The sequence below is a fragment of the Megalopta genalis genome, chromosome 2 (genome assembly GCF_051020955.1).
Source record: "Megalopta genalis isolate 19385.01 chromosome 2, iyMegGena1_principal, whole genome shotgun sequence".
In the NCBI taxonomy this organism is placed as follows: domain Eukaryota; kingdom Metazoa; phylum Arthropoda; class Insecta; order Hymenoptera; family Halictidae; genus Megalopta; species Megalopta genalis.
In genome coordinates this window covers 19001214-19013724 of record NC_135014.1, presented here as the reverse complement: position 1 = coordinate 19013724, position 12511 = coordinate 19001214, and the positions used below count along the sequence as shown (strand labels likewise).

Here is a 12511-nt window from a genome sequence, read left to right as displayed (position 1 = left end):
CAATTTAATTAAAATAATTCAGAAAGGAAATCTCTATTTCAATTTTCATCTCTGTGTGTTGGGACTGAGACAGGCCATTTCTATTTTGCATAAAGATCCGCAGCCTAGTTAGAAAAATGAAAATCGTTGCTGAACCAAACGCTGGTAACGAACGTGTTAATGAAACCGAAACTAGAAAGCTAAAATTTATCATAGTGAATGGTATTTGAATTCTTCTGGCTAAAGGCTAACAAAGTCTAAATTCGTAGAGATTGTAAATCATTGAGATTATTTTAGTAGAATGTAGACTACTTCAGTAGAATTAGAATACTTCACATTATTGGTATTAGAATAATGTTACTTGATTAGAACTATAATAGTTTACTCTATTAAGATTAAAATAGTGCACTTAATTAGAATAAAGATACTTCACTTAATTAGAATAAAGATACTTCACTTAATTAGAATAAAGATATTTCACTTAATTAGAAACGTTACTTTTTCTGCCGATCTTAATGAAGTATACGAAAACGTCGATGTCAGAAAGTAGATAGTCAAATAACAATATTTATACTCTAGATCCAAATTGACACGAGCCGCCGAGTGTTATAAATAACGATCGTAACAACTTTTTCAGAAAATACCGCAACGTGGAATAAACAGTTGCGCGGATTCACGTTCACGAAAATATCTCAGAGTAAAGGAAGGTCATCTTTTGTGAAGGTAGGAACGAAGCAAAAGCCCCTATCCGTTCGCTTCACGACCCTTTTGTCCGGCAAGTTTCTTTTCAGGAATATGAGAAATTCAGTAACGTTCCGCCACCGTAAAAACTCACTCAACCGATGGTCCCTACGGTTAGTGTTACAGTTTGGTTAATGCATTTCACCTTAGAAACGTCAACCGGTTTAACGTATGTCTTGTAATTATGGTTTCTGTGAGAAAACGTTACACCGGCTCCCTAAACATCGCACACAGGCGTATTAGTTCTCTCTGAAAGCGGACACACGAGCATTTCCTCCCCACCTTCATGTCTCCTGTCTTCCCATTACTCTGCCTTCGTCTCTTCGTAAACTAGAAGAAAGACGGCAATTATTAGACTGCGGATTTTACGCATACATATATGACAAAAATTGCGAAAAGTTTAAAAGATATTAAGAATGTTGATGTATTCGTTTCAACTTATTAAAATTATTTCAGGTAGTACAAAAATTATACTTTGTTTCTATGTCCTGCAAATGATGCAGATATATTTTATTTTACACAAAGATCCGCAATCTAGTAATTATGCAACAACATTGGACTGTACGCTTACTGATGGCACGCCGTCGAGGTCAATTAATTTTAATTGGTCGAGAGTAATAATATTAACATTATTAAAGCCGTTCAATATTTCTACTGTTGCAAATTTTCTTGTCTGAGTAAATAGCCTTTCTCCAGAAAAATTATCAATTATTATTATTTTACTCGCATTATATCATGCTGTCTAGAATTGCTAATATCAATATATTGAAGTTAATGATCACGAGGACTGCGTGCTTTACGCATTCATGAGAGAAATTTTTAAATCAAATACAAAGTAGTAAAAACATTTAAATAATCTCAAAACACTGCTGCATTATCTTTGTTGTATATGTGACAGTGAAATACTTGTCTCCGTCGATAAGGTAGGATCAAATAGGTGTAATAGATAACAGGCATTACTAATTACATAGCTTTACGGCGACATTTACTGTCTAACAATGACGAACGATTCTACTCGATAAGATTTTAGATTTAAGAAAGTATTCAAAGTGTAAATACGTGTTCCTATTCTAGTTTTATCAACCATATTGTAATCCACAATAGAAGTATATGTAAAAGTTCAACAATATAAATTATAACAATCTTCAATTCTGAAATCTTCAATAATGAAAGAAAGAAATGTCTATGTAGCTTTTCTACCTTGTAATTAGTACTGATTATTCCTATTTTATACAAAAACAAGTAGATCAAATTAAAAATAATAAAAACATTAAAATAATTTTAAAATACTGTTGCAATATTTCAGATTTATTAAAACATTAATCATTATATTTTGTATAAATTGGTTACCAGACTGCAGTTTTTACATATTTACAAAGAAAGTGAGTAGATCAAATAAGAAACAAAGAAACAAAATAATCTCAAAACATTGTTGCATTATTTTCAACCCAAAATGAATTTTACTTTATTAAATATTTTAAAATTCTAACTCAAAACTTGTTCGAATTTAAATAATTTATTTTAAAATAAACACTAAAATATATTGTATATTTAATAACTTCTAATTTAACCTTTTCGAATTCCTCAATTCTTACTCAAATTTAAACAATTTATTTTAACATAAACACTAAAACATATTCTAAATACTAAAACAAATTAAAAATACTGTCTTATTATTATCGACACCATAAAACGATGAATAAATTATTTAAACATCTGTAAATTAATGCAGACAATATCTATTTTGCATAACAATGAATAGATCAAATACAAAGCTGCGAAAACATTTGAATAGTTTAAAAATATCACTGTGTTATTTTCAACTGATTAAAACAATTAATAAATTAATTAAATATGTACGAAGCTCCTGTGTCTTGGAATAAATGCAGTCTAAAGTACATTATGAAATTGCTATCTTCAGGCGATGACGTAGAGTTCAGAAATTCGCGCAGGGCAAGCATTAAAAAGAAAAAAAAACAATTAAAATGCATATTCTAGTCTAACAAATACACCGGTACAAGCTGCTGACCGCGAGCTATGCAAATCATTAGCAGAAAAAGTTGAAAATGTGTGCATGAAACAACGACGCCCTTCGAGTTATACCAACGTCTCTCTCTCTCTCTCTCTCTCTCTCTCTCTCTCTCTCTCTCTCTCTCTCTCTCTCTCTCTCTCTCTCTCTCTCTCTCTCTCTCTCTCTGTGTGTGTGTGTGTGTGTGTGTGTGTGTGTGTCCCCTCCCCCCCCCCTCTCTCTCTCTCGAAAATATGGGAAATTCAGAGCAGTGAAAAAGGGGACACGGAACAATAAATGCCGAAGCATACGACCGAGAATAAAGAATGTTCACCTATTCTTTCCTCCTTCTGTGTGCTCCGAGTCCCTTCCTTTCCTTTCTTATTTCCTCCTACCAGCATTCCCGATATCGCCCTCGTCCTCGTTTTTCCACTTTAAGCAATTTCATTTCTCCCCGGCATTGTTTTTCGCCTGTCCTTATGGGTCACTCGATCGTCTATCTCCCTTAATCACTTGAGCGTAAATGCAACACCCTTCCCGCCTCTTCCGCCTAACCCCTGGCTTTTCCCCCTGTCCACCCTCCGTCACGGTCTTTCACGCAGTTGGTTCTCGTCCCAACGTAAATCCGGAGCAACAGGTTCCTGCGCGTTGCCTATGCCGTAGTTCACGTCTACCAATACCGCTTTTTGTCAACGCTGCCACATAGGGTAAAGGTCGCAATCACCGACAGATTGTGGATAATTGAGGAGTATTTGTACAAGAGAACGTAAATGACAAAATTGACAAATTTTATTTTTCTTCATAAAATATTCAATGTATGTATACCATTTAGGTACAATATTCTTCTATATATAGTTATCATTAATGCTAATAGAATTTAAAATATCATGTTGAAGAAATACATTTTAGTTGCTTTTATATTTTCTATACTTTAATATTCTTAAGTAATTTGCAATAGTTTAGAGTACTTTCAGATTATCTTTCTACAACTAGAATGTGAGATATACAGGCTTTTTCGATACAATGTTATTTCGTTATATTTACTAATTTGTTGTCAAAGCTGGTATTACAAACATGTCCCAAATTTCGTTACATTTTCTAAACCATTAGCATTGACAGAATGGCTTTTAATTTGATTTTTACAGATTGTATTCAGTACTATAATATCTTCAAAAATACCATGTCATTTTTTGAAAATATTGGCAATTTACCTTGTAAATTTAAAATATTGGCACATCAATTTCTTAAGAAACTGTTAAAACCGACAATAATTTGAACCAGAATCCAATAAATTATTTTGATTAATATATTGCAACAACTTCCTTTGAAATTATTTAAGAAATAATTACAGAATTTCGCTTAGCCGTAACTTAGTCATTCAAAAGTCTAACGGCAGGCACCTGGTAAATAAAGCGTTACTATTTAAGATTCGTTGGATAAAAATATCGAAACAATAAATCGAAGTATAAAGAGAATAAATAAGAATAAATGTTTATATCGGTTTCACATTTTAAGAAGGACCAGGAATTAATTAACAATAGGTTCATTAATTGTTTAACTTCTGATTATTCAGATTGTAAAGATACATTTATTAGTTATTTATTTAATATATATTATTTGCGACAAATATAACAATAATGCTCGTTCAAAATCAGAATAACATCTTCTTGTTACTTGTGCAAATTAATATAAAAATGCTTTCATTAATGTTTCGTAAATCTAAAGAAAGAAGAAATTAAAGCAACCGACGTGCATACTTCCCAAAACTCGTTAAACCAACTATATCCCAGAGATAAAATGATTGCATTTGTTTACGTCGAAGCTCGCGAGAAAGAAAAAAACATGATGCATCGAGTTGAAAAAATTCAGCTGGACTCCAAAGTCCAAATTTCGAGTGGCGCCTTAGACGGTGATCGGCCACGAAAGTCGAAAGCCTTTCTCTATCGAACGAGTTTCGAAATCGTCGAGGTGAAATTGCCGAGGAAAGTTACGAGCTGGTGTAGCTGAAAAGGAAAGAAGAGAAAAAGTCACAATAAAACTCGGAACGTCTCGCGTTCGTCGGCCGCGCGAGCGCGAGCACGGCACGAACAATGAAGTCCGTGGTCTCGGTTAGCCGTTGTTTTATTATGTTCAACTGCCACGAAATAATTAGGCTCGTCCCCGTGGCTTTCGTTTACGATTACGGGTTCGAACCCGTGACCGCGTCTACAATCCGAAGCAACCATGGACCCGCAGACGTGCCTTGTCGCTCGAATAATCGTTTGTAAGGGGCAATCGTGACCAAAGTATGCTAGTTAAGTCGAGACTTGGCTACGGATAAATGAATGGAGACTCGATTCACCAAGGAAACAATTTATAGAACGATTCAGGTATTTTTACTCGAGGACGCGCGCCCACGTGCTACACCACGCTTCCCGTTTCCATGGATTACAAGCAATTTCGGTGCTTTCGGGGCGGACTGTACTTCTGGTCACGTTTGCATGCCATTGATCCTTTCGCACGAATTAGGAGCAAAGATAAAGCGGTTTGGTAACGATAAGGTTTGAAAGGAGAATTATTAAGAGGATTTAAAACACGATTTAATTACACTTTTCGCCATTTTTATTGCAACGTATGCTTAGATTCGTTGCTGTGAAAAGTTATATGAAAAAATCACATTAAAAAGTTATACCGAAAAATCAAACTGAAAAGTTATACTGAAAAAAGTCACACCAAAAAAAATGATATGTAAAAATAATCATACTAAAACGTTATATTAGAACGTCATACTAAAATGTCATATTAAAAAATGTCATTAAAATTGATGGTCGAACTCAAAGATCACATTTGAAAGTCAAATTCAAAATTCTTACTAAAAGAATCAAATTCAAAATTCATACTGAAACAAGCTGAAAATTCATACTAAAAGAATCAAATTCAAAATTCATACTAAAACAAGCTGAAAATTCATACTAAAATGTCATATTGAGAAGTCGCATTAAAAAGATCAAACGGAAATATCATACGGGGAAAATCGTATCGAAATGATTGCCTGACGGTATTTTTGGAAAAATGATTTAGTAGATCCATTTATATGTATGCTGTAACTCCTTGAGATTTGAATAAGCATCGCGGTCGAAAGGATATAACGCGTACGAACGAGCATAGGAACGTCTACAAAATTGTTTTCCGGTTTCTCGTGGTACACACACAACAAAGGCATTTGTATTCAAATTAGAATATATCACAGGGTATGATACAATTTTATTCCGACGTTGTCTCGGGGAGATCTGCGGAGCACGGAACGACGGAAGTGCAATTTCGATGCGGTTTTCCGAAACGCGTTCGCGTTAGATTGCGAGATATCGCGATATCATCGTACGTTAACAAATATGTGCGGACATCATCTGCAGAACCTTGTTGCGGACTCTCCCGTACAGTCTAGAATATTCCGAGTCACATCGTGTTAGCGTAACAGAACTTCCGCGTTCAAACTAGATTACGTGAACTAGAACTATGCTTAAACACAGTTTCGTTGAAACTGTGCAAACGTCGGGTGTACACAGGAAAATTAAAGAGTTTCGCTGAATGCACAATCTTTATGTAACGTGCGATACGCTTATCTTATTCTCCGCTGGAAATGCGATTGATATTTAGTAAGATGTAAAAACATTTTGAATATTTATGAAAATATGCAAAAATCGTTGCCCTCTTACCGAATATCGAAATGGCAAACAGCCTATCGTTATCGAATTTATGAATGACTGTGCACATGTGTCATCTGTAAAATTTTAAAACTGTCTCTGACGTATTTATATTCTTCATTTATAAGAGATGTACATAATACTAGGCATAATTTGAGTGAAGATTATCGAGCAAATATGTACACTGTAATATTTGTAATATGTATAAATATCAAAAATGCATTTGTTATTGCATTTGGAAAATTTGTTCACCTACCAACAAGCTCTACCTATTCATAAAATATCGTTTGCAATAAATTTATAAAATTCTATATCGTTAGGAACAATTACTTCATTTAACATTAGATGTAGGAAGCAACAAAAGCAGCTGTTTTACATTAATCTATAAAAGTAACAATAAGACATTTATTCTGATCTTTAACCATTGTTATTATAATATCTGTTGTAAGTAATACATATATGTATTGAATAAATAACTCATAAATGTATCTTTACAATCTGAATAATCGTAAATTGAAAAATTAGCGACCCGTCAAAATGATATATATTGATATATTGATAGATTTTATGAAATAAATGTATGAAATAGTATAAACATCGGTGCTTGATAACCTATGAAACGTAAAATATAAGTATTTTTAAAGCTTATTTTTTTAACCTATATTACGTAGGTACATTTGAAATAATTGTTTACCTCTGTATCGACGCGAGCACTGTTCGAAATATTTCTGTTTTACAAGCACGAGTAACATGGGCTTCATTGATGTATTTGAGACACTAGTTTACTCGGCGCCGCCTGAGAGGGGACACGCGGGTGCAAAGAGTCGGATATGTAACAAGCATAATATTTTACTGAACACGAACAATTCGTTAAATATTCAAACTGAGCGTCTGAGAACGCAAACGGCCGTGTTGCGGTGTTGGCGAGACCGCAACGCATTTTTCGCGCGAAAGAATCGCAATCGCGGATTCGAGAAACGAGTGCCGCGAACGGCGCGCAACGGAAAAACACGAAACGAAAACACGTCGAGAACACGTCGTCGGTACGAGGTTCAGCCCGAGGCGGCGAACAGGTCATCGCAAGTTCGAGCGAATCACCGCGCGCACGAATACATAATAACAATATCGTTCGACGAACAACCGACAATCGATTCGGCACGCACGAAATTGAGAACATACACGGACGCTCGATTTGCCATAACAGATTATGTGTGTTTAGTATACCTGGCGAGCCATCGGATGAACACAATTCTAGCGGAACACCGTCTGCAAGAGTTTTCCCAATTCGTTTAAGGACCGACGCTTGACGCGACAACAACAATAAACACGACCTCTCTCTGACGTTCACGGGAAGAAAAAAAGGCCTGTTTTCGAATTTGTTTTCATACCAATTCGCTTGTAGCCGTCGCAAACTTTCACTTCTGTCGACGACAATACGAGCACGGAAAATATTGTGAGAACCGATGACATTAACTATTGATCGATCGTTGACAAAAGCACCGCAGAGCGGTTATCAGATTGGATTGGTAATTTTCGTGGTAACATTTTTTTCTTTAACAATTATGTAGCAGTCTTCTCGTTTGGTACGACACGGCGTAAACGTAACAGAACGCGAACCAATGCCGTTGCAGGAACGTTTGCGCCACGGTACCACCGAGTACCAGCGAGTCACAACCGCCACGAGAGAATTCAACCAAAGAGAGAATTTCTCGGCGAGACATTCGCGCCGGCGGTTTCAACATGGCATTATCACTGGCGATTCTCGATTCTTCGAACGAGCCGGAGAAACGGTCCCCGCGATATCGTAATCTTTCGAACGAAAGTGATCGCCGGAGCCCAGGCGGATCAAGGTACCGTTGATCGATCATTTCGGCTTCGTTATAGACGGTGCGACGTAGAATCGCGGTTTCTTCCAACGACATTGACAGGTTCGCGAAAGAAAAGGTGACAAATAAAGGTGTTCCGAGAGACAAAGCGGTTGGACACGACTGTGAAAGAAAAAGTCTTACCTTGAAAAGATGCTCGCTACACTCGAACATTGGTGTGCTCATGACGGCGGTCGACATGTTCCCTCTTGGTGTCGCACAAAAAAAAAGTATATAAATATATATGAAACACTGGAGTAGCTAGGCGCAATATATCTTCTCGCGATCCGATAGTGGCTAGAGAGACTTCTTCCTTATCGAGATCAGGGCGACGTGCGTGCCGTTGTACCAGCGCGAAATTGAAAAACCGCGGGATCGAAACTTTTCCTCGTGGAAACACAAAAACTGCCACTCCGTGATTATAATTCGGTCGTTGATTTACATTGGAAGCACACCCGTGTCGATATTCTCAATCCGCGACGGAGAGACCAGCCAGAACCCGAGCCGGATTTTGTCACGGTATCGGAGAACAACTCGAAACGATCTCGGCGAGCGTCTCCTCTCTCGCGTCGACTATACGGTGCAGGAGAACCACGGTCCGTTGCTCCTCTCTCGGTTTCGAGGTTCTTTGCTTAGTGCGGCAGTCACGTGTCGAGGTCGGGATACCACCGTGAAAAACGAGAAACGATACTCTTCTTTCTATCTAATAACGGTGACCGACGACAAAGGATTTTGTATGTACTACGTGCTTCGAGATAACTTGGCACTCGTTTTCGTATTGCAGACTGTGAATCGCGGCTCCCTTGGAGGGGAAATTTGAAAGCTCCCTTTCGGATCTTTCTTTTCCTTCTCGAGGAGAAACAGCTCGCAGGGGCTCCGAATGCGAACTGAGGATGCGCGGATCCGTGCGGCGGCCCGTGAGACACGAAAGGCGGCACCGTGCGGCCGGCCAATCACGGTGCGCCTCGCTGCCTGCTTGACCCCCACCGTTATATCGCTACTTGCGAGCGGACTTGGCAACTACGCCGGGTCGTCCGGCCAATCGTACGAGACGTCCGTCTCTCTCTCATGTTAGACCGGTACCGGCAACCCCTTGGTCCGCGAAAATTTCAAATGATTCCTCTGTGCCTCTTCGCCACGACGCAGCCCCTCTTATTGGCGGAGATACGATTGGGGTGGTTTCCTGGTGCACAATAACATGGCTGTTTTCATCGGGGTCCATATCAATGCGAACAGAGCGAGTATGAGAATTATTCAATTTTAGTTGTAGATTGTAGAGATTTATAGAGATTTATTTATTTAGTTTTATTTATATACTTAGTTCTATCTATTTAGTTTTATTTACTTACTTTTAACTCTTAACAGGAATATCGTGGTCACGGCAGTCTCACGCAACTTTAAACAATTCATCGTTAATATACATTACTGTAATTATCTAAAAATTCATGTAATCCTCTATTAACTCATCAAGTTTGCAATGTTCCAACGTAAATTGACTTGCACTTACTAATTAAAAATATGATGTATAACTGGCAGTGATTGGTAGATCTGGGTGAAAATATTTGAAAAGTTATTGAAAATAGTTAATGGGATACATCTGTTTGTATGAAATAATATTTCAAGATTTATTGGATCTCTCTCTCTCTCTTTATGTTGTCGTAAAGAAGATTATTAAATGAAATAATATTTTCTTGAGATGCACTGGAAATAGTTATTTCATTATTTGAAATAGTACTTCATGTGTTTAAATTTCTATTAATTGTTTGAAATTCTGTTCGCTACGATTAATATTTATAAGAGAGCACAAACTTATTGAAAGTGTGCGAACACATATTGTTTTGAAAAATAAGCTTCTTCTTATATATTTCTCTTCATTTATTAATGTAATTGGAATATTTAATATCTGTTTGCTTTTAATAATGTACATATCTGAAATGTAAACACTAACATCATGATACATTCACAGTTGCTGGGTCGGAAAAATTTCATGGAAATAGTATTTCAAGCGTTTCATTTCACGCACAATAAAGTGATTATTATTTCAATTAAGTATTCAGATTCATATCGTAAAATATGTTTTAAATACTTATTATATGTATATTTGTAAAATCACTTAAATATCGCAACTCGCGTTGAGTAAGGAAATAAATTTTACTATTTCAAATGAGGCATTATTAAATCATTAAATGTGAATTGTATACTTTATTCTATAATCTTACTGTAGAATTTACGCATTTCATACTTAATGACCTAATGACACAGGCGAGAGAAATGGTATTTATGAATATTTGTATATTTTAGTGGAAATATTTTTACACAGGTCTGGTAATTGGCAGTCCGGTTAAGAGTTAATTAGACTGCGGATTTTATGTATTTATGTTAGAAATGAGGTGGTCAAATACGAGACATTAAAGCCAGTCAAAGCATTTGAGGATATTGTTATTGTTACATTACAGATTTGTGACGTGAGTATAACGCGCCAATAATTTTGCAACCATCGTTTTCATACAACACGATTTCTTGTATATCCCGCTTCAGAATAAAATTAGAATACATAAAGACGAACAGATAATTACGTTGAAAAAAAGACGTTAGAACATAAGTTTAGGCAATTCGGACACTGATTAATGGTCAACACTACAACAGTGTCTTTCCGGTTTCGCTTAACTAATTATAACTATTAAGGTTACCCATGAGAAACGTGGTTTTCTTTTAAATTGAATAAACGTTGTCACCCTGTTCGCAGACTTGATTTACTGCGAATTTTTTTAAGGAATTTGGATATACCGTTATAAAATGGTAGGCCAAACTGTGGATAAGCTACATACGAGACATTTGATGATCTTTGAGTTTTGAAAAGGTAAGAGTGGTGTCAGTGTCACAAGTGCCATTAATTTTGAACACACAGCATAAAAATTGCTATTTTCACTGTCTTTAATTGTTTACGTAACAACGATAATCGATTTCGTCGGAATTTTCAGCATGCATATCAGTAACTGTGATCTACAAAATGCAACGTTTAAAGTTTAACTATTCACGCAAATAAAAAAGTTCAAAAACACGGGTTTTTGTTTGTTGTTTAATAAACTAGACCTTCTAACATCTCAAAAAAATTCTGGTTATTTGTGAGGCATTGTTTTAAATTTTATTTCGTATTGAAGAGTCTTTCTTTTATTTAAAATTTCAAATGACAGCTACACATTCTTCTTATTAGCAATCGGAATAGGGTTTCTCTCAACAACAACTTTTATGAATCAAGAAAAGTTGGATACACGTTGTTTAAAATTCGTTTTCTTTGATTATGTAATTTTCCTCGCCCATAACTGTTACCACAAATGTATTTTTATGAACAATTAAACTTTGCCGATCTATAATCGTTACTATACATGTGATCTTACGAATAATTAAAATAATTTTTTTTGTTTCGAATTAATACGAACGATCGAAATAAACTGATGATTAATATGAATGACTTAACCAGAATTTCCTTCAGTGATAACTGGTATGAATAATTAGAATGAGTCTCCTTCGTCGAAAATTCTTACAAGAGACTGAAATAGAATTCCCACTGTCATTACTATTCAATGGCAACGAAAAGAATTCTCGGTTAATTGTAATTGTTGTTTGGAACCAACAATTGAAATCTTTTAATCATGTGTATTTTTTAATTTCGTTTACATTTCGCGATTAATAGTTTCGATTTGAATAATAAACATGTATTTTTTATTGATCTGTTCCACCAAAATTTTTCAAATGCTTGTTATTTTTTTCCCTGAGTTTGATGGCGTACGTTGACAAGAAATTTGGAGTTGCTGGCCAAACGTTAACTTTTATACAGGGCAGTCGAGTAAGAATTAGCACTCTTACATCTCCATTATTTTTTAAGATATGCAGAAACTTTATAAACAAAAGCATTTCGGTATATAGAGGTGTGTTATGCATTAATGGCAAAAGTGAGTGGCTGAAATATAAAATTGCAAAGACATAAAAAGAATTTTATAATATCGTGTGTAATAATATTTTCAACTTATCAAAATTAATAAAAGAAATAATTTATTTATATTGAATTTCTGTTTCTTACAATCGTTTTTAAACATTTCTATTTTCCATCAATATTTGCATTCTAATAACAATATTTGTTGCCAGCTGTAGAAGTGCTGGTAACTTTAAGGTCACCTTCAATTTTTTAAATGAAGTCGTATCTTTTTATACATTACGTGATACAGTTCATCATT

At 35.6% G+C, this 12511-nt stretch overlaps 1 protein-coding gene and 2 long non-coding RNA genes across 3 annotated transcripts in view; 1 reads left to right on the top strand and 2 right to left on the bottom strand.

Annotated features, from left to right (window-relative positions):
* Nucleotides 1–9153, bottom strand: part of Tis11 (Tis11 zinc finger protein) — a 59129-nt gene extending 49976 nt beyond the window's left edge. The window contains exon 1 of the mRNA XM_033470530.2: nt 8421–9153. Within this exon, the coding sequence (XP_033326421.2) occupies nt 8421–8477 (57 nt within the window). The 5' untranslated portion in view covers nt 8478–9153. The remainder of the gene's footprint in view (nt 1–8420) is intronic.
* On the bottom strand, nt 3496–7625 carry LOC143258803 (uncharacterized). The gene is made up of 2 exons (XR_013032674.1): nt 7106–7625; nt 3496–4731 (listed from the first exon to the last, which is right to left on the bottom strand). It is a non-coding gene; the product is annotated as an uncharacterized LOC143258803 (long non-coding RNA).
* Nucleotides 9154–9329: 176 nt separating the features above from the next.
* Nucleotides 9330–11337, top strand: LOC143258804 (uncharacterized). Its single transcript, XR_013032675.1, has 2 exons — nt 9330–9517; nt 9642–11337. It is a non-coding gene; the product is annotated as an uncharacterized LOC143258804 (long non-coding RNA).
* Nucleotides 11338–12511: the final 1174 nt, after the last annotated feature.